A 21,104-nucleotide genomic window follows, 5' to 3' on the forward strand; every position below is an offset into this window, starting at 1 on the left:
TTGTCCTCTCTCTGCCACTGCCTCGCTGTGACCTTAGACGTGGTTGTGAATCTATTATGGGCCTATTCTAGCTCTTAATGCTTTGATTTTGTAACCTGGCAAAGCAGCACCTGCTGATTATTTTTGTGAAGCAACAACACTTTTCTAGAAGGAAGTGAAGCAAACATCTGCTTCTGACAGTTGCATTTTATGAGGAAGTTGGTTTTTGCTCAATGCACTTAGATCAGTCCGTGTATGGGAGGCCAGCAAATAAGGTCATTCTCTTTGAACTGTTGACTTTAATCTGTTTATAAAGAACGCTGGGGTTGGGCAGGCATGGTGGCTTACGTCTGTAATCCCAGCACTTTAGGAGGCTGAGTTGGGTAGATCACTTGATGTCAGGAGTTCAAGACCAGCCTGGTCAACATGGTAAAACCCAATCTCTACTAAAAATCCAAAATTAGCTGGACGTGGTGGCTCCCACCTGTAATCCCAGTTGCTAGGGAGACTGAGGCTTGAGAATCCCTTGAATCCAGGAAGCAGAGGTTGCAGTGAGCTGAGATCATGCCATTGCACTCCAGCCTGGATGATAGAGCAAGACTCCATCTCAAAAAAACAAAACCACTGGCGTCACTACTACTTTACCATTTGAGATTGCATATTGCATATTTTTCACGTGGTTTCACATCTATAATCATCTCCCCCCACCAAACACACAAAGGATATGTGTAGAAAATTGAGAGTAAACCATAACTTACTTATATAGTTTTATTCTCTTGGAAATAATGAGATTGTCATGAACTATGGACTCAGACTGAGTGGAATTAGTAAGAGAAAGGACCTAAAAGAGAAATTCAACCAAAAAATGACATGAACGAGGATGTTCATTGTTGTCTACTTTATACTTGCAAAAAGCTAAAGATAAATTGCTATCAGGAGGGTCTAGCTAAGTAAAATATGATGTATTTATGCTAAGACTATTTAGGAGAATCAGATATACCTTCAAGACATGCTGTTGAGTGGAAAAGAAGGTAAGTTGTAAAATATCTTCAGTATGATCCCATGGATGTGTATAAAAAAGAAAACATCTTTTTGTCTGAAATCTGTACACTAATTCATAGATAAAGGGCTAGAAAGAATAGAATGGTTAACATGTTATTTCTGAGAATAAAGCAGGATTGTGGGGCTTAGGGTGATGAGAGCTGTTTGCTTTTCACTCTAGGCTTCTGTGTTTGGGCATTTCGTAAAAACGTAGTCATGGTTTCCTTTTGTAATTAAATCCAGAATTAGTGGAGAAGAAAGGATGTGTGACAAAGAGAAATTGCTGTACAAGCTGGGATTTGAGGTCAGGAGAAGAAAGATAGGCATTTTGGGCTAGTGAGTTCTGGCAGTTAACACAGCCAGCTGTACTCTGTGAGAGATATATATATATATACACACACACACACACACACACACACACACACATAGTTTGGAGACAGAGCTTCACTCTTTTTATCCAGACTGGAGTGCAATGGCATGATCTTGGCTCACTGCAACCTCCGCCTCCCAGGTTTAAGCAATTCTCCTGCCTCAGCCTCCCAAGTACCTGGGATTACAGGGATACACCACCATGTCTAGTTAATTTTGTATTTTTGGTAGAGACAGGGTTTCACCATGTTGGTCAGGGTAGTCTTGAACTCCTGACCTCAGGTGATCCACCCACCTTGGCCTCCCAAAGTGCTGCGATTACAGGCATGAACCACTGTGGTTGGCCTTCTGTGATATTTTGTGAATGGTGATTTGGGGCTTTTTGTGTGTTTTCAAGATGCATGTATATGTATATATATGTATGTTACATACAAAAGGTGCATTTCTATATTAATATATGTTGTATACAAAAGAAATATATATGTATATATTTGCATCCAGAAACAATATGTGTTATATACAAAAGATATATACACACATACAGTTGACCCTTCAACAATGCAGGGGTTAGGGATGCTAACACCCTGTGCAGTTGAAAATCTGCACGTAACTTTTGACTCCCCAAAACTTAACAGGACTTATAACCTACTGTTAACTGTAGCCTTACCGATAACATAACAGTTGATTAACACATATGTTGTATGTTAGTGTAGAATACTATATACTGCATTTTTACAGTAAAGAAGAGAAAAGAAAATGTGTTAAGAAAGCCATAAGAAAGAGAGAATATATTTACTGTTCATTAGGTGGAAATAGATCATCATAAAGGTCTTCATCCTCATCCTCTCATGTTGAGTAGACGGAAGAGGAGGAGGAAGAAGAGGCGTTAGTCTTGCCGCCTCAGGGTGACAGATGTGGAAGAAAATCCACATATTAGTGGACCCACGAACTTCAAATCCATGTTGTTCAAGGGTCAACTGTGTGTGTGTGTTTGTGTGTGTGCATATAAATTATACATGTAATGTTTATTACTCCAAAAGGTATGAACCAGAATATAGGGCCCACAAATGAAGAAGTCTCAAAAATTCTTGAGACTCAAAGTCTCCAGAACAATTTTCATATGTACCTTATTTTGGTCTACTGAACTTTTATCTTATTATTGGGTGAGAACAATTTCATGGTTTTAGGAAACATGGATTCACTTCTATTCTTGTATGAGTAATGAATAATTCTGAACTCATACAAGAATAGAAGTGAATTCTTTTAATAGAACAGTTGTAGCTGCCACATAAGTCTTTTCTCTAGCTCTTTCTTTCTTTCTTTCTTTCTTTTTTTTGAGGCTGAGTCTTGCTGTCACCCCAGCTAGAGTGCAATGCCATGGTCTTGGCTTACTGCAACCTCCACCTCCCGGGTTCAAGCAATTCTCCTGCCTCAGCCTCCTGAGTAGCTGGGATTACAGGTGCCTGCCACCACACCCAGCTAATTTTTGTATTTTTAGTAGAGATGGGGTTTCACCATGTTGGTCCTGAACTCCTGACCTCGGGTTACCCACCTGCCTCAGCCTCCCAAATTTCTGGGATTAGAACAGTGAGCCACTGCACCCAGCCTTTTCTCTAGTTTTTAGCTTTGTCTCTATTTTTTTGGATTTGTTTTTTCAGTCTATAAACATGTACTGAACCCCTGTATGCCACTCTAGGTATGGGGCATGCTATCTGGCAGGGAACAGGCAAGGCCCCTTCTCTCATGGAGCTTATAGTCAGGTGGGGGTGGGGGGAAGAATGGCAGTGATGAACTAAAAAATAGCAGGAAGCAAGCACCTCTGTGACGAAAAATAAATGTGAGAGGTAATGATGGGGGAGCTACCTTAAGAAAGGTGGTTAGGAAAGATACCTTTGAGGAAGTAATTTATAAATCAAGGCATTTGCAACAGGCAAGAGCTAGATGTGTGATCATCCAGGGGTGGAGCATTTCAGAAAGAGGAAACATAGAACAGCACTCCTAGGGTTAGAAGGAGCCTATAGGGCTCAAGAGCTTGCAGTGTGGTTGGGGCTTATGGAGGCTGGATGAAGATAAGTGAGAGAGGTTCACAGGGACAGCCTCATGTCAGGCCTTGAGGACAAGGTAAGGAGTCTGGATTTTATTCCAGATTTGATGGGAAGCCTTTGGGGAATTTTGATTAGGGCAACTACATGATCTGATTTAGGTTTAAAAAAGATATCTCTGAATACCTGTTGATTATAAATGGGCAAGAGTAATGGCTTCTCAGCCTTTCGGCTAAGATCGAGTGTAGTATCCATTCTTATCAGTTTAATATCTGGTATGTCCTCTGTCTGAGGACAATATATTAAATGGATTTTTGGAGCAGGGATATGGAATAGGAGCTTGCTCCATCTACTCCACACATTCACCTGGTATTGCAGTATCTCCAGGAACGGTGCACCCCTCTGGGGGGTTAAAACATGGTGTTACAGGCCTGATGTGGTGGCTCATGCCTGTAATCCCAGGACTTTGGGAGGCTGAGGTAGGCAGATCACGAGGTCAGGAGTTCAAGACCATCCTGGCAAAGATGGTGGAACCCCATCTCTACTAAAAATACAAAAACTTGCCAGATGTAGTGGCGACCACCTGTAATCCCAGCTACTCTGGAGGCTGAGGCAGAGAATTGCTTGAACCCAGGAGGCGGAGGTTGCAGTGAGCCTAGGTTGCACCACTGCACTCTAGCCTGGGTGACAGAGCAAGACTCCATCTCAAAAAAAGTAGAATAAAATAAAATAAATGGGCAAGAGTAACAGCAGGGAAACCCATTGGGAAGCTCTGGCTGCATGTCCCGGTGTGAGAAGATGTTTTCTCAGACTAAGATGGCAGCTATTGCTATAAACTTGCTGATTGAATGAAGGTGGAGAGCTAAGGAAAGATAGGATCAGAAATGACTCCTAAGTTTCAGGCTTGGGCGACTGGGGTGGGAGAGGTGGGGGAAGCAGGGAAGGAGCAGGTTTGGGGAGAAATGAATGACTGTTTTGGATGCATCGGGTTGCAATGCCCACTGGACAAATGTCAAATAGGCAGTAAGACGTGCTAGCTGGGAGATCAGAAATAGAGAGATATATGAGGGAATTGTCTACATACACAGTGATGGTATTTGCAGCCCTGTAATTGACTCCAGAGTCTCATGTTCACTACTGTGCAGGGTGAATGTGGCATAGGCCATCCTTCTATCTCTAGGCCTTCTCCTGGCTCTTCTTGCTTTTGCTGTTGAAAGTTGCTTTTAGCTTCACAATGCAAAGGGCAGTGGGGGAACAGAAAAAGAAAACATTTCTCTAGCCTGTAATTGCAGTGACAAGAGTGCATCTTATTTGTGTTGCTCTAAACATTTTAATCATTACCTCTTCAGTAAAGCTAAAATCTGAGCTTAGAAGTGAGTGGGTCATTTGGATTCTAGGTTGACACTGTGTTATTTAAATATTATGAACTGATAATACATTGATATTGATATTGTAAGTATGAAAGGTAAAAGTTACATGAGCCAAATCTTTAGTACTATGGATCATTCCTCTGTTTTAGGTACTACTTTGCCTACTTCATTGAAACACAAGGACCAACTAAATGAAAATAAGAACATATGGAAATACCTGGGCATGGTGGCTCATAGCTGTAACTCCAGCACTTTGGGAGGCTGAGGCAGGTAGATCACCTGAGGTCAGGAGATCTAGACCAGCCTGACCAACAAGTGAAACCCTGTCCCTACTAAAAATACAGGAATCAGCCAGGTGTGGTGGTGAGTGCCTGTAAACCCAGCTACTCCAGAGGTTGAGGCACGAGAATACCTTGAACCTGGGAGGCGGAGGTTGCAGTGAGCCGAGATTGCGCCACTGCACTCCAGCCTAGGTGATAAGAGTAAAAATATGCAAATGTGTTTTTACTTCCATCTTGAATTTGACATTTAATTTTATTAAAATAATTCTGATGCATGGATATTTTACATTTTTATGTAATTTATCAGTAAGAAATCTCCTTTGTGATTTCTTAATTTTATGCTTTGAAAAATGTATCCTCTCCCAATGTCAAGCCTCTCTAGATCTGCTGCAGTTTTATGGCTGATTTACTTATTTTTTGACTTGTAAATCCAAGTGGACTTTACTATGTTGGGTAGAGCCAAGTACAGACTTATAAATGTTTTGGGGTTTGTCATCTCAAAATAATTTGTAGCCAAGATACAATCAAATTCTTACTTATTTTGAATGATTCTTTGCTCATTGCAGGATAACTCTCCAGACCTCCAGCTGGCCATGTGGTGAGTTCAAGGCCCAAATCAAGTAGTACCACAGTAATTGGGGAACTCCCTCTATCTGTTTTGAATGGATTCACACCAGCCCCACACCTGGAAAGATGGTGTCACAGTCTACAGTCGGGCAGGATTCTCCTGTGGACTCCTGGGAAGGGATGAGCAATCACTCTGGCATTATTGATGGTTCGCCCAGACTCCTGAACACTGACCATCCTCCTTGCCAATTAGACGTCAGGCTCATGAGGCACAAAGCTTCCTGGATCAGCCCCCACGATGTGCAGAAACAGCTGCAGGACTTGCAACCTCAGGTGCCAGCAGCGGGGAACAGTGGGACCCACTTTGTGATGGATGCTGCCTCTCCCTCAGGCCCTTCGCCTTTATGCCTTGGGGACTCCCTGGCAGAGACAACATTGTCAGAGGATACCACGGACTCCGCTGGCAGCACCTCTCTCCATGGCTCAAGTGAAAAGAGGAGCAGCTTCTCTCTGTCCTCAACAGAAGGACAAGTGGTCCCCCCAGGATGCTCTGATCAGGTGTCTCTGCTTACAAGCCCTAGGATTTTGGACGCCTCCCCATATCCTGAGATTGACAGTGATCTTTTTGAGCCTTCCCACGTGACATCTTCTGCTGATGAAGGTAATTGTAGTAGGTGACCTCCCTCAGTCCTCTCTTTTCACACACTTGCTTTGTCTTGCTCTAAAGCCTGCCTTACTGTCTTCCCCATGGGAGAAAAGTTCGTGGTTTCCACTTTGACCAGACACCAGTGCATTACCTCATTTAAGATTGTCATCAGCCCAGCCACCTGGGTGGTTATAACAGGTGAAATCAGGTATTGGCTTTCTCCTTAGACTGCAGGGAATTTTCATCTTTTTAGCTTAACGTAGTTGATAATCAATGCCACGGGTCATCTTTAAGCTGCTGTCTGCCTTCAGGAACTTAGAGCTCATTAAATTGTCTACAAGGGAGGGCATCAGAAGCACTCTCAAGTCAGCGTGGGGCTTGGAGGTGTTTCTAGACAGTCACGGAGGCTCCATTTCACACCAGTACCTAGTAGGTGATGAACTTGCTTCACTTGTTACATTTACCTTTGCAGAGTCTGATGGGAAAATAGTAAGATTTTAAAACAATAACTACACTTCCTCCCGAAGACTATACGAAATCTCTTCTTATTAAAACAAGGGCTCTCACTGCCATGAAGTAATGTACGTATTCCTAAGACCCTAAAATTCCTAAAAATTGGATAGTCAAGAGTCAATAAGTTAGCCATTACTGTTATAATATGTGGCATGCTTATTTCATTTTTAAATATTTATGTTATAGTCACACTTGTCATTATTAATTTACATTTCCATTAGAGCCCTAGTACAAATAGTCAATGAAGCTTTTTCTTTCAAATCAATTAAAAAAGCCACCAGTCTGCCTGCTGCCTGCCTATTTATTTCTCACTAGCAGGGGCTTCTCTTCCCTCTTACCTAAAATATGGGGTTTATTTGTTCTTTGGGAAATGTGTGAGCAATCAAAGATGATGACAGTTTTTAACACATTTATTCATAGCTTAAGAAGAACAAATTTCGGACAATCTTTCAATGGTTAATTTTCAGATAAGGACCAAGTTTGAGCAAAAAGACAAGACTGATTACAGGCTTTTTTTTGTTTTGTTTTTAAATGACGGAGTCTTTGTTGCCCAGACTGCAGTGTAGTGCTGCGATCTTGGCTCACTGCAAGCTCTGCCTCCTGGTTTCAAACCATTCTCCTGCTTCAGCCTCCCACGTAGTTGGGACTACAAGTGCCCGTAATCATGCCAGGCTGATTTTTGTATTTTTAGTAGCGATGGGGTTTCACCATGTTGGCTAGGCTAGTCTTGAACTCCTGACCTCGTGATCCACCTGCCTCAGCCTCCCAAAGTGCTGGGATTACAGCTGTGAGCCACCGCACCTGGCCATCATTTTTTTTTTTTTCTTTCTCCTAGTTTTTTGCTCTCTTGCTTGGATGGTTCTAAGGATTAAGAGTGACTTGCAAATTTAGTAGTTGGCTAAGTGAGAGATTAGTCTTAATAGATTGTCTCATAGGGGAAAGCCCTCTCCCCAACAGAGCACCATCATAGTGACAAGTTATAATAAATTGAAGATGATTTTTGGGGCCCAGCATATACCTGCCTGAAGCCTTTGGTTCTATCACGGTATAGGAAGTAGTTCTACAATGTAAAATTATCCTTTAGCTTTGTCATGTTCTCAGAAAGAAAACAGGTACCCCAACCCCTTTGTTCAAAGACAAGGACTCCCAGGAGCTCCTGTCAGTGCCTTTAGAAACCACTCACAAAATGTTTCGAGAATATCTCTTAAACTTGGTAAAGGGATTCATTCTCTAAGATTAAGAAAAAGAAGCCCTGAGTGATCTGATTCTTTCTCTACTGTGGGGGCAGCGATAGGGAAAACAGGTACCAGCCACTAAGACGTGGATATTCCCATGAATGCTGCATCTCAGATGGTAGCAAAAGGGTTTTCTTTTTTCAGAAAATACTTTAGGAAAGATTATCTGTGTCTATAAGCATTTCTTGAGGCTGTAGGAAGGGATTCCACAGTTTGTTTTGTGGGAACTACATGTTTACAAGCACTTCCACCTTCCTTTGTGTTCTTAATGTCCTGATACATAATTATCCCAATTTAAGGGCTGAGAAAATTTTGATGCAGAAGCATAGCTGGTCAATGGACAGCTGGAACTGGAATCCACTCTGTTCTATTCTTCTCTGTGCTCTTTTTCTTTCTCTTTTCTTTTCTTTTTCTTTTCTTTTTTTTTTTCTGAGATGGAGTTTCACTCTAAATCACCCAGGCTGGAGTGCAGTGGCATGATCTCTGCTCACTGCAACCTCTGCCTCCCTGGTTGAAGCGATTCTCCTGTCTCAGCCTCCTGAGTACTTGGGATTACAGGCACCTGCCACCATGCCCGGCTAACTCTGTGCTCTTTCCTCTATACTCAGGGCCTGCAAACTATGACCTGTGTACGAAATCCTGCCAGCTTCCTATTTTTATTAATGAATTTCTCTTTTGTTTGTAGCTGCTTTCTCAATACAGTAGCGGAATAGAGTGGTTGCAGCAGATATTGCATGGCCCTCAGATCCTCCAATATATACTACCTAGCCCTTTACAGAAAAAGTTTGCCAACCCCTCGCTTTTGAAGCTAAGAAGTCCAAGTTTTTCCATGCAACAGCTACTTTCCTGAACATGAAGCAAGGGACTTGAATGACCCTGCGTGCAACTCCGTCACTCTGAAAGCTGTGCCACCACCATGTGCAGCATTTTGTTTTAATTTATCAGGTTGAGACAACTCAGCTCTTTACCCAGAAATTTTTGCTTTAAATGCTGCAGAAAGAAATCACATGACAGAAAAAAATGCTTGTTTTGATGGTGGTCATTGCCAATAATGGAGTGGCTAAGGGTGCAGGAATGGATGTGTCAGCAGAATATACCTTCTGCAGTTTGTTGGTTTTGACTGGAAGAATACGATCTTGGAGAAGCAATGATGACCTATTTTGGATGGATTTTATTTCTCTAGACACGAGGTTTAGGGCTGAGTGCAGTGCTTCACACCTGTAATCCCAGCACTTTGGGAGGCTGAGGCAGAAGGATCGCTTTAACCCAGTAATTTGAGACCAGCCTAATGAGACCCCCATCTTTGCAAAAAAAAAATTTAGAAAATTAGCTCGGCATGGTGGCACAGGTATCTCAGCTGCTAGGGAGGCTGAGGTGGAAGAATTGCCTGAGCCCTGGAGGTTGAAGCCACAGTGAACTGTGATCACACCACTAAACTCTGGCCTGGGTGACAGAGCAAGATATTGTCTTAAAAGAAGGGGGGAAAAAAGGAAGTTTAAGGTCAATCACAATGAGTTAGAGAAGCGATCTTATAATCCGTAGGGCCCTGCTTCTGGACTGTGGCGTCTCACCCTTCCCTAGCTTCTCTTGGGATTTCCCAGGACTCTATTCTCTTTCTACCCTCTTTTGCTCATTGGTCTTCACTCTGGTTGTTCTCCCATGCCTTCTCTGAGGATACCTCCCAGTCACTCCAGCAGCCTCTCCTAGAAATGACCATCACTAAAGCAATCTGCAAGACCTGCCATCAGGAAGATCTTTCTTTTCTTGTCATCTTAATTTATTCTAGAATTGTGCTTATTTTTTTACATTATTTAAAAGCCACTAGAATTGTTTTATTTTTTTAGATAATCTTTAAATTCCCTTTTCTCCAGTTTTAATAACTTGCTTTATTGGCAGGTGCTGTTCAAGACAGTAGAACCATTTCTTTGAATTCCTTCTCACCAGAGGTATTTGTGCTGCCTGTCGATGTAGAAAAGGTGAATGCTGTGTTCTTTCTTTTTAATCATAGAGTCTTAATTCTTTAGATAGTGTTGTTCTGATTTAAGTCTGAAAACTTCAATTTGATGAAACATCACAAATACATTTCCTTTCAGCATTTGATTGGTAGAGACTGCCAGAAACACTAAGCTAAGAAGGGTTCCAAGGCAGTGCCTGTGCTCAGCTGGAAAGTTTTCTGTGATTGATGAATGATGTCTGCCACTGGGCTTCCCCCATCCTAGGGTTTTGTACAACAAGAAATCCAAAAAGAGGGCCAGGTGTGGTGGCTCATGCCTGTAATCCCAGCACTTTGGGAGGCCGAGGTGGGCAAATCACAAGGTCAGGAGATCAAGACCATCCTGGCCAACATGGTGAAACCCCATCTCTAAAAAAAAAAAAAGAAAGAAAAAAAAAAAGAAAAATCCAGCTTGAGTTGTCTGTTATTATAGTAAGCCAAATCTATGTTTCTGGAAAATGTATGCTAGAAGTCATGAAGTGACCTATGTTAACTCAGTTAAATGAATTTAACTCCATTTAAATAGAGCTTCTTGATATTTTAAATCTAATACACCCTCCATGAAAAAAGTTCATTATGCTTGTATATTAATTGATTTCTTTTTCTGCAGGAAAATTCCCACTTTTATGTTGCAGATATGATTATATCAGCAATGGAGAAAATGAAGTGTAACATTCTGAGTCAACAGCAGACAGAGAGCTGGAGTAAAGAAGAAGCGCTTGGGTCACTTGGGAGTGATCAGCCTGACTCTGAAGTGACTTTTGACACCAACATAAAGCAAGAATCTGGGTCTTCCATTTCTTCATACAGTGGCTATGAAGGCAAGTTGGGCAAATATGAGAAAGCTGTATGTTATGTATTTCACATATATCTCCTCTATAATATCCCCTTTATCCAAGACTCCCAGTAGAAGCCTGAAACTTCAGATAGTACCAAACCCTAAATGCACTACACATTTTTTGTTGTTCCTGTAACCAAACCACAAGGGTTACTAAATGACTAGTGGGCAGGTATACATACAGTGTGGTATGCTGGACAAAGCATGATTCATGTCCCAGAGGGACATGGCAAGATAGTGTGGGATTTCATCATTCTACTCAGGATGGTGCACAATTTAAATCTTAAGAATTATTCATTTCTGGAACTTTTCACTGAATATTTTTGGACCACTTAACTGCAAGTAACTAAAACCATGGAAAGTGAAATTGCAGATAAAGGAGGACTAATTTATGTCTTTAAATCCTTTGTTTAAAAACTTCTTGAGTAACCTATGTAATCCTCACCATTTCTGCCGTCTGAGTCGAAATTGGTTATGCTCCATTCAGTTGTCCAATTCTATTTTTTTTTAAATCTTGGACTTCATCCTACTTTTCTTTTTCTTTCTTCCTTTCTTTTCTTTTCTTTCTTCTTTCTTTTTTTTTTTTTTTTTTTTTGTTGTTGTTAAGATGGAGTTTAACTGTTGTTGCCCAGATTGGAGTGCAATGGCGCCATCTCAGCTCACTGCAACTTCCTTCCCAGGTTCAAGCGATTCTCCTGCCTCAGCCTCCCAAGTAGCTGATATTACAGGCATGCACCAACATGCCTGGCTAATTTTTGTAGTTTTAGTTGAGGTGGGATTTCTCCATGTTGGTCAGGCTGGTCTTGAACTCCCGACCTCAGGTGATCCACTTGCCACGGCCTCCCAAAGTGCTGGGATTAACAGGTGCAAGCCAACACACCCAGCCCTTCATGAGATTTTAAACTCTTAGGTGGATGACAGATTATCTTGTTTGTATTTGTGTTTACTATAATGCCTTGTCTGAAATAGGTATTTTAATAAACATTTGTTTAGTGGTTGGGTGGAAATTGATGGTAGCTGAAACTTTATGAAAACATGAATAAATATGAATATGTTAAATAAAATTTATATTTCTATCCTCCAAATATAAATATTTGTATTTTATTAAGTATTTCTCTTGTGACATTTGTCGCAATAGATGTTCTTCCATGAGATAGGTTGGTACTACTCAAACTGCAGGTTGGTCCTGAAAATGTTAAAAAAAAAAAACAGGGATGGAAAGTAGCAAAGTGCATCTCACTGAGGGTGAGCGATGTTTTCTGAAGTTTTTTTAATCAGTTAAACATATTAATGTCACAATGTAAATTGTATATTACTGTGGATCATGAGCAAAAGACAGAAACAGAGAGATGGGCACTATTACCCCCATTCTACCCATGAGGAAACTGAAGCTGGAAGTTGTGATTGTCCATGGTCACCCAGCTAGAATGGATTCCATCTTAAAGTCAGGCCAGTCTACTGCAAAGACCTTCACATAATTTTTTTTGTTTGTTTGTTTTTGTTTTTTTTGAGACGGAGTCTTGCTCTGTCACCCAGGCTGGAGTGCAATGGTGTGGTCTCAGCTCACTGCAACCTCTGCCTCCTGGGCTCAAGCGATTGTCCTGCCTCAACTGTCTAAGTAGCTGAGATTACAGGTGCCCTCCAATATGACCGGCTAATTTTTTTTGTATTTTTAGTAGAGACGGAGTTTCACCATGTTGAAGAGGCTGATCTTGAACTCCTAACCTCATGATTTGCCCGCCTCAGCCTCCCAAAGCGCTGGGATTACAGGCATGAGCCACTGTGCCCAGCCCACATAACTTCTATGTAAACTATGTGCTAGACTATTTCCCTAAACAACTGTATTCATTTTTCTGTGTTTCTCTCCTATGTTTACTCAAATGAAGACAGTTTCACAAATTTATATTTATAATAATTATATAAATAATATAATTAATCATATGATTATTAATACTGTTATCAGTGTTAATAATAGTATTATTAATACTAATTGTACTAATAATATTAATAATCATGTTGCTACAGTTTTCACTTTTTTTTTTGAGACAGGGTCTCACTCTGTTACCCAGGCGGGAGTGCAGTGGTGTGATCTCAGCTTACTGTAACCTCCACCTCCCAGGCTCAAGTGATCCTCCCATCTCAGTCTCTTAAGCAGCTAAGACTATAGACATGGGACACCACGCTGGGCTAATGTTTTTGTATTTTTTGTAGAGACGAGGTTTTGCCATGTTGCCCAGGCTGGCCTTGAACTCCTGGGCTCAAGTGATTCCCCTGCCTCAGTCTCCTGAGTAGCTGGGACTACAGGTGCATGCCACTGCCCCTGGAATATTTACATTTTTAAATGATAGTATTTAATCATGTGATTTGCAAAATCAATTTCCTATTATTAAACGTTTAGATGCTTTCAATATTTTAATATTTTAAATGAACTGCAAATAGCTCCTTTGTGATGAAAGTCTTCCATCTTCTTTCTTCTTTCTTTCTAATGATATGCTTAGGATAACTCCCCAGAAACGGTATTAGGGATTGAAACCGAGCACATGTTAGTATTAGTTTACTAGGGCTGCTGTCATGAAATCCTACTAACTGGGTGGTTTAAAACAACAGAAATTTATCTTTTCACAGTTGTAGAGTCCAAAAGTTAGAAACAAAGTCGTTGGAAGAGTTGGTTTCTTCTGGAGGCTGACGGGGAGAATCTGCTCTATTCCTCTTTCCCAGCTTCTGGTGGCTGCTGGTGATCATTAGCGTTCCTTGGGCTAGTAGACACATCATTCCAGTCTCTGTCTTCCCATGGCATTCTCTTTGTGTACCTGTGTCTCCGTAGCCACATTTGCCTCTTTATGACACTGTTATTGGGTTTATGGCCCACAATAATCTAGTATTGCTTCATCTCACCATGACCCATCTGTCAAGACTCTATTTCTAAACAATACCACATCCGCAGGTTCTGGGTGGACATGAGTTTCGGGAGGACGTAGTTTAATCCAGGACAGTGTTTATGTCTCCTGTACTCTTCACCACCCTGTAAAGCTGAGATGGTTTCCCCTCCTTTCATCTTTTTAAACTTTGTATCATGGAAATTTTCAAACATACCTAAAGGTAGGCTGAAACCATGATAAACCCCCCATATACTATCAGTCCGTTTCACTTAATCACAGGGAATGCAAAAAGAACACAAAAATAGTTCCCTAAGTTTTTAATTCTTTAGATTGAAATGTTTAGTTAACTTAAATTTTTAGCCCTCTTCATTTCCCAGCTTCTCTTTGGTGGGGTGTTGCAGGTTGTACAGTTTGTCTTTTTCTTCTTGTCGGTAAAAACCTCCTTCCCTTCTTTGTCTAGGTTGTGCTGTGTTGCAGGTCAGCCCAGTGACTGAAACACGTACTTACCATGATGTGGCAAAAGAGATTTGCAAATGCGATGTTGATGAATTTGTTATTTTAGGTAAGATTTGGAAACTATTTGAATATGACTGGCTGCCTCCCTAGTCCCATCTGTATACATATACTGACATGCATCACACACAATACTACATGACAGTGGCATTCAAAGAAACTTCCAAAATCAGATTATGTCCCTGCTATGGATATATAAAAAGATGTTCTTATTTCAAATGTCTTGATAGCTAATCTCTCATCTCACTAGTAGAATTGAATGAAACAGCAGATATTCATTATGGTCTGATATCCCTTTGGCTTCTGTTATATTTTAGTGAAATTCCAGATGAAATCCCATCTTTGATTATTACCTGTACTTTCATTATCTGTTCTGTTCATTTCTTAGAACCTGAAGTATGGAGATGGTGAATAATTTGCTCTTTCTGAGATGCAGGGAGTGATTTTTGTGTTCTTTTTATAAAATGGACTGTGATTAAATGAAACGGACTGAAAGACCTCACCACTCTTTCTTTTATTTTCCCACAGAGCTTGGAGAGTTTAATGATATCACAGAAACCTGTAGCTGTTCCTGCAGCTTCTCCAAGAGGTATCTGTCTTCTGTGCACAGCACACATACACTCTTGGGCTGTCACCTCTGCGGCAGTGTGAACACTAGGCCTCTGACATTCTGGGCCCACTTCAACTAGTTCCAATGATTTGTTCCCATGAATCTAGGAGATTACCACCTAGAAATGAAACAATCGCCCCCAAAGTTTCCATAGTGTTTTACAATATATAAAAGGCTTTTATATGCATTTTCATTTAATCCTCATTTCAGTCGAATAGACTGGGCAAATCATATATATGCATGTGTGTATGTATCAACTTTTGTTTTTGAGACAGAATTTTGCTCTTGTCACCCGGGTTGAAGTGCAATGGCCCAATCTCGGCTCACTGCAACCTCTGCCTCCCAGGTTCAAGCAATTCTCCTGCCTCAGCCTTCCGAATAGCTGGGATTACAGTCGCCCGCCACCACACCTGGATAATTTTTGTATTTTTAGTCACCATGTTGGCCAGGCTGGTCTCGAACTCCTGACCTCAGGTGATCTACCTACCTCGGCCTCTCAAAATGCTGGGATTTCAGGTGTCAGACACCATGCTTGACCATATATTTATGTATTTTTAAACCTCATTTTGTAGACATAAAAATTGGCACTCATACAGGATGTGCTTCAAGACACGAAGGCTGTGGGTGTAAGCAGGGCATGAATGCAGGTCTTCTGACCCTAAAGCCAGTGCTCTGTCACCGCACCTCCAAGTCTTAGTGCCCGCAATAAATAAAAGATGCTTTATTTATTGAACATGGAGGAGCTATGTTGAGTAAGATACCTGGTGAGTAATTGATGCATCCTCTCACATAATGACCTCTTCTGCATTTGGGGGGCTGAGAAGAACACTTGAAAACCTCAGGAAGACCCTGAACATACTCCTCATGAATATAGTTTTCCAGTTTTTGCATCTCTTACGTTTTCAGTGTCACGTATGAGCCAGACTTCAATTCTGCTGAACTATTAGCAAAAGAGCTGTACCGCATATTCCGGAAGTGCTGCATACTGTCAGTAGTTAATTCTCAGCTGGCAGGTTCCCTGACTGCAGCTGGCTCGATAGTAAGTATCAAAAGAAATTGACCTTGAATAGAAAGTTCCTAAATCTTCATTTTACCTGCCCTGTTCACTTTAAACATTTGTGTTTCCTTGTATGGTATGGTAACTGGATATTAGGGGAGACTCAAAATGAATGAGGAAACTGGCATGTATTGAATGCTTACTGTGTACCAGAGACTGTGCTCAGCATTCCAGATTATCTTTTTTTTTTTTTTTTTTTTTGAGACAGAGTCTCACTCTGTCACCCAAGGCTGGAGTGTAGTGGCACAATCTCAGCTCACTGCAACCTTCGCCTCCCGGCTTCAAGCAATTCTTCTGCCTCAACCTCCCAAGTAGCTGGGACTACAGGCACCCACCACCACGCCCAGCTATCATTTTCATATTTTTAGTAGAGATAGGGTTTTGCCATGCCTGCCAGACTGCTTTCCAACTCCTGACTTCAAGTGATCTGCCTGCCTCGGCCTCTCAAAGTGCTAGGATTACAGGCCTGAACCACCATGCCCGGCCAGCAGTCCACATTTTAATCCTCATAAGTACCCTATTATGTAGAGGCTGTCCTTATTTTTATTTTTAAGTGGTGGGCCCAGCCCTTCAGCAAGGATGGTCAGCCGTGAAGCGGGAGTCATGCCCAGGCTGCCTTATTGGAAAGTACATGTTGGTTCCCTCATGGAACACACTGCCCTCAGAGTGGCAGCCCGCTGGGGTAGAGAGCATTGTGACAAAGGCTAAAGTGGGGGTAGGGAAAATGCCCTCACCATACAGAGGAGGGAGTGTTTGATAGCAGGGGAACTTAGGAAGGCGATTGCAGATTTCAGAACTTGAGCTAAATATTGGGCTGGCCAGAACTATGGCAGGTAGAAAGGTTGGGGGAGAGCATTCTTAGCAAAGGGCAGCTGCAGCAAATGTGGAGGGGCATGCTGTGCTCTGGAGCAGAGTGATTCGGTATGGGTTTTTTTTTTTTTTTTTTTTCTGATCAGCAGAAAAGTTTTATTCCTTTTGAGGACAAACAATTAAACCACATCCAAGGTCTTAACTTACGAACGTAAACCAAAGTAGCCATTGAAAGCATTAGATATTGGGTACAAGACATACACTGGGGAGAATGCTTCGCCATCTGAAGCTCACACCACACTGGCCCAGTGGACAGCTGTGCACTCTGCTCGTGCTTGGGTGTGGCTGAGGGGAAGGCATGTCTGCAGGATGGAAGGAGGACAGCTGTGTTTCACTAGTACTAAAGCATTTTAGACTGCATGGGGAGGTATATATTTTCACGTTGAAGGGAAGAGGGGAAAACAGCAAAGTCCCTCCCACAAAGCATTAGGCTGCCTTGCAGAGAGCCACGGCAGAGAAGCGGACCTCTCCTTGCTCACGCTCGGTGAATTCTCTGCAGACCTTGGCAGCATCCTGCAGCAGGGTGTCCTCTGAACTGGTGCCATGGTTCACCGGAAAAGGCATTCGTCCATCAAGTTCATAGAGGTGGCCATCCACGTTGTTAAACAGAATAAAATGGAAATTCACTTTGTCATCTACCCGACATTGGCCTTCCTGTGCCACGGCATCATGGGCTGCCTGTATGGCCTCATTCTTTTCAAAGCATTTTGCTCTGTCTTCGGGGGACGTTTTCTCTGTTTCAGAAAGAAACTGTTTCAGGACTGATCCATCCTCAAATCCCAGTTTATCTTGATTATTGGCCACTACGTGTATTTGTGTGTGAGAGATTGTTCTTTATGGAAATGCGGTTTGAATGATAGTTGTCAAATTGTGGAGGATGTAGAAAGCTAATTTAAGAAGTTTGGATTTTATTTTATTTTATTTATTTATTGAGACAGAGTCTTGCTCTGTTGCCCAGGCTGGAGTGCAGTGGCACGAGCTTGGCTCACTGTAATCTCCACCTCCTGGGTTCAAGCAATTTCTGGCTAACTTTTGTATTTTTAGTAGAGACGGGGTTTCACCATGTTGGCCAGACTGGTCTCCAACTCCTGACTTCAAGGGATCCTCTCACCTTGGCCTCCAAAGTGCTAGGATTACAGGTGTGAGCCACTGCACCCAACTGAGAAGTTTGGATTTTAAATAACAATAGGAAAGTGCAGTGGTTGAGAGGGGAGGCACTGAAAATTTATAAGCAAGGGGAATGGTCTTCATGGCTCTGTTTTCGGGGAAGACTGATAATGATAGCATCTGTCAGTCTGTTGACTAAGAGGAGTGAGGTTTCTGCTATTCATAAATGTACTCCAGGTCAGAATGACCTACTTACAGTAAATTTGAAGTCTGGAAATAAATAAACTAAAAATACTAAGAAAAGTGACCTCATCTGGGTGGTGGTTAAAGCAATTCTCTTGCAGATGGCTTTAGAGAGTTAGAGGGCTCTTGCTGTGTCTTTTAGTTTGGTTGAAAACACTATTAATTTTTCATGGTAAATTTTAATGTTGGAAATACATTTAGATGTTCTTTTAATTTAAATTCTTTGAAATATGCTTGTTTAAATTGTTCCTAAATCGTTTTATGTATTATGCAGGTTGTAAATGAAGAGCGTGTCCAAAAAGACTTTGAATCCAGTATGAATATAGTACAGGAAATTAAATTTAAGTCTAGGATCAGAGGGACTGAAGACTGGGCTCCTCCTAGATTTCAAATCATATTTAATATTCATCCACCACTCAAGTAAGTATGGGCTGCTGCTTGGACCTCCAATCCATTTAAAACACATTGTGACAGATCCCACCTGACTCTATGGTGGTAGGTGAAAATAACATATATGCTGAAGAACACAGGAAAACTGGATTTAGGAGAAGGAAAGTTGGCTGTATATTCTGGCTTAGCTTTGTTTTTTTTTTTTTTTTTTTTTTGGTGTCTTGTTTACCATGGACTTTTGGGGACTCCGTAAGTTTTGACAAGTTGAGAACTTAACTAGGTATCGCTAATTGTGAATTTTACACAGCAACTCAATATTAAATAGGCTTAAAGGGGACTTTTTTAAGGTGGCTAATATCAAAACTTAAAAATTATATACAATAATATTGTTTTATTTTATTTTATTTATTTATTTAGAAATGGATTCTTGCCCTGTTGCCCAGGCTAGAGTGCAATGGCATGATCTTGGCTCACCATAACCTCTGCCTTTTGGGTTCAAGTGATTCTCCTGCCTCAGCCTCCTGAGTAGCTAGGATTATTGGCCCGTGCCACCATGCCCAGCTAATTTTTGTATTTTTTTTAGTACAGACAGGATTTCACCATGTTGGCCAGGCTGGTCTGGAACTCCTGACCTTGTGATCCACCCGCCTTGGCTTCCCAAAGTGCTGGGATTACAGGCATGAGTCACCACACCCAGCCTTATTATTATTATTTTTTAATTTGTTTTCTTTTTTAAAATATTAGAGATGGGCTTTTGCTATATTGCCCAGGCTGGTCTCGAACTCCTGGGCTCAAGTGATCCGTCCACCTTGGCCTCCCAAAGTACTGGGATTACAGGTGTAAGCCACCTTGCCCAGCCTGCAATAATTTTGAAAGACTGGACCACTTTATATTCCAGGACAGTCAGTGTAAAAAAAAAATGAATGAACAAGCTTCTAAAAATGGAAAATTTAATCTTAGGGAAAGCACTTCCAGTTAAAAAATGTAACAGAGGCTAGGCACGGTGGCTCATGCCTGTAATTCCAGCACTTTGGGAGGCCTAGGCTGGGGTGGGGGGATCACCTGAGGTCAAGAGTTTGAGGCCAGCCTGGGCAACATGGTGGAACCCCCTCTCTACTAAAAATATAAAAATTAGGCCAGGCGCGGTGGCTCAAGCCTGTAATCCCAGCACTTTGGGAGGCCGAGGCGGGTGGATCATGAGGTCAAGAGATCAAGACCAACGTGGTCAACATGGTGAAACCCCGTCTCTACTAAAAATACAAAAAATTAGCTGGGCATGGTGGCGCATGCCTGTAATCCCAGCTACTCAGGAGGCTGAGGCAGGAGAATTGCCTGAACCCAGGAGGCGGAGGTTGTGGTGAGCCGAGATCGTGCCATTGCACTCCAGCCTGGATAACAAGAGCGAAACTCCGTCTCAAAAAAAAAAAAAAAAAAAAAAAAAAAAAAAATTAGCCTGATGTGGTGGTGCAGGCCTATATAGTCCCAGCTACTAGGGAGGCTGAGGAGCAAGAATCGCTTTAACCCAGGAGGCGGAGGTTGCAGTGAGCTGAGATTGCACCCCTGCCCTCCAGCCTGGGTGACAGAGTGAGACGCGATCTCAAAACAAACAAAAGAAATTTAACAATGTAAATAAAAATGTTTGTTCTCTAAGAAGTAACAAAAGTTCTAAAAGACAAAACAACTAAGATTATACAAGAAAGGAAATAAACCTATATATTTAAAGTAACAGTTTAACTGTAATTTGTTCTGAGAGTATAGGACAGATTATAGGCAGAGATTACACACAAAACATTTTAACCAAGTATAGTTTTTCCATCCCTCTTGGTTTGTATTCAGTTTGGCGTGCAAACCGCTGAGCCTTACAAAGGGACTGGTGAGGGTTGTTGACTGTGCCCAAGGGAGGGAGAGAGGGTGACTCTGCCCATGGAGATGCTTTATAGCAGGCATCCCCCAACTTTTTACACAGGGGGCCAGTTCACTGTCCCTCAGACTGTTGGAGGGCCGCCACATACTCTGCTCCTCTCACTGACCACCAATGAAAGAGGTGCCCCTTCCTTAAGTGTGGCAGGGGGCCGGATAAATGGCCTCAGGGGGCCACATCCGGCCCTCAGGCCGTAGTCTGGGGACGCCTGCCTTATAGACTATTATCTTTTTTTTGTTTTTCTTCTTTTGAGAGACTGCCAAGAAAGTCTCTGGGGCTGCTGGGGCAGAACTCCCTCTCTAGGCATTGTGAGGGGTCACTTTTCTTAGCCTAGGGTGTCTTTTCTTTAGGGTTTTCCTAGGTCTTGACCATCTTTGCCAATCCTGAATTGTAGTCAAATTTTATAACTTTCTTGGTATTTCCAAGTCACATGTAAAACTATGGCATAAACAGTTCAATAGAAAATCCCTCAGCCTGGGCACAGTGGCTGATGCCTGCAATTCCAACACTTTGGGAGGTCAGTGTGGTGAATACCTGAGTCAGGAGTTCAAGACCAGCCTGGCTAACATGGCAGAACCCCATCTTTACTACAAATAAAAAAGTTAGCCGGGCATGTTGGTGCATGCCTGTGATCCCAGCT

General features: G+C 41.9%; 1 protein-coding gene, 1 non-coding gene and 1 pseudogene across 8 annotated transcripts in view; 2 read left to right on the top strand and 1 right to left on the bottom strand.

The window, feature by feature from the left end:
* The window catches only part of RUBCNL (rubicon like autophagy enhancer), a 68,997-nt gene that overhangs the window by 9,741 nt on the left and 38,152 nt on the right, over positions 1 to 21,104 (top strand). For 5 of the 7 annotated variants that reach the window (XM_074387731.1, XM_074387729.1, XM_074387728.1 and 2 more), the window contains exons 2-8: positions 5,649 to 6,310; positions 9,940 to 10,019; positions 10,647 to 10,857; positions 14,214 to 14,315; positions 14,795 to 14,855; positions 15,783 to 15,915; positions 18,428 to 18,573. In XM_074387731.1, the coding sequence (XP_074243832.1) occupies positions 5,776 to 6,310; positions 9,940 to 10,019; positions 10,647 to 10,857; positions 14,214 to 14,315; positions 14,795 to 14,855; positions 15,783 to 15,915; positions 18,428 to 18,573 (1,268 nt within the window). In that variant the 5' untranslated portion in view covers positions 5,649 to 5,775. Of the gene's footprint in view, positions 3,511 to 5,648; positions 6,311 to 9,939; positions 10,020 to 10,646; positions 10,858 to 14,213; positions 14,316 to 14,794; positions 14,856 to 15,782; positions 15,916 to 18,427; positions 18,574 to 21,104 lie in introns of all 7 variants that reach the window. The other 2 variants (XM_074387730.1, XM_074387734.1) reach the window with 2 other exon arrangements.
* On the top strand, positions 3,644 to 3,834 carry LOC120365871 (U2 spliceosomal RNA). Its single transcript, XR_005580710.1, has one exon. It is a non-coding gene; the product is annotated as a U2 spliceosomal RNA (small nuclear RNA).
* On the bottom strand, positions 16,938 to 18,223 carry LOC104652401 (ubiquitin carboxyl-terminal hydrolase isozyme L1 pseudogene; annotated as a pseudogene).

Source organism: Saimiri boliviensis, chromosome 16 (genome assembly GCF_048565385.1).
Source record: "Saimiri boliviensis isolate mSaiBol1 chromosome 16, mSaiBol1.pri, whole genome shotgun sequence".
Lineage (NCBI taxonomy): Eukaryota > Metazoa > Chordata > Mammalia > Primates > Cebidae > Saimiri > Saimiri boliviensis.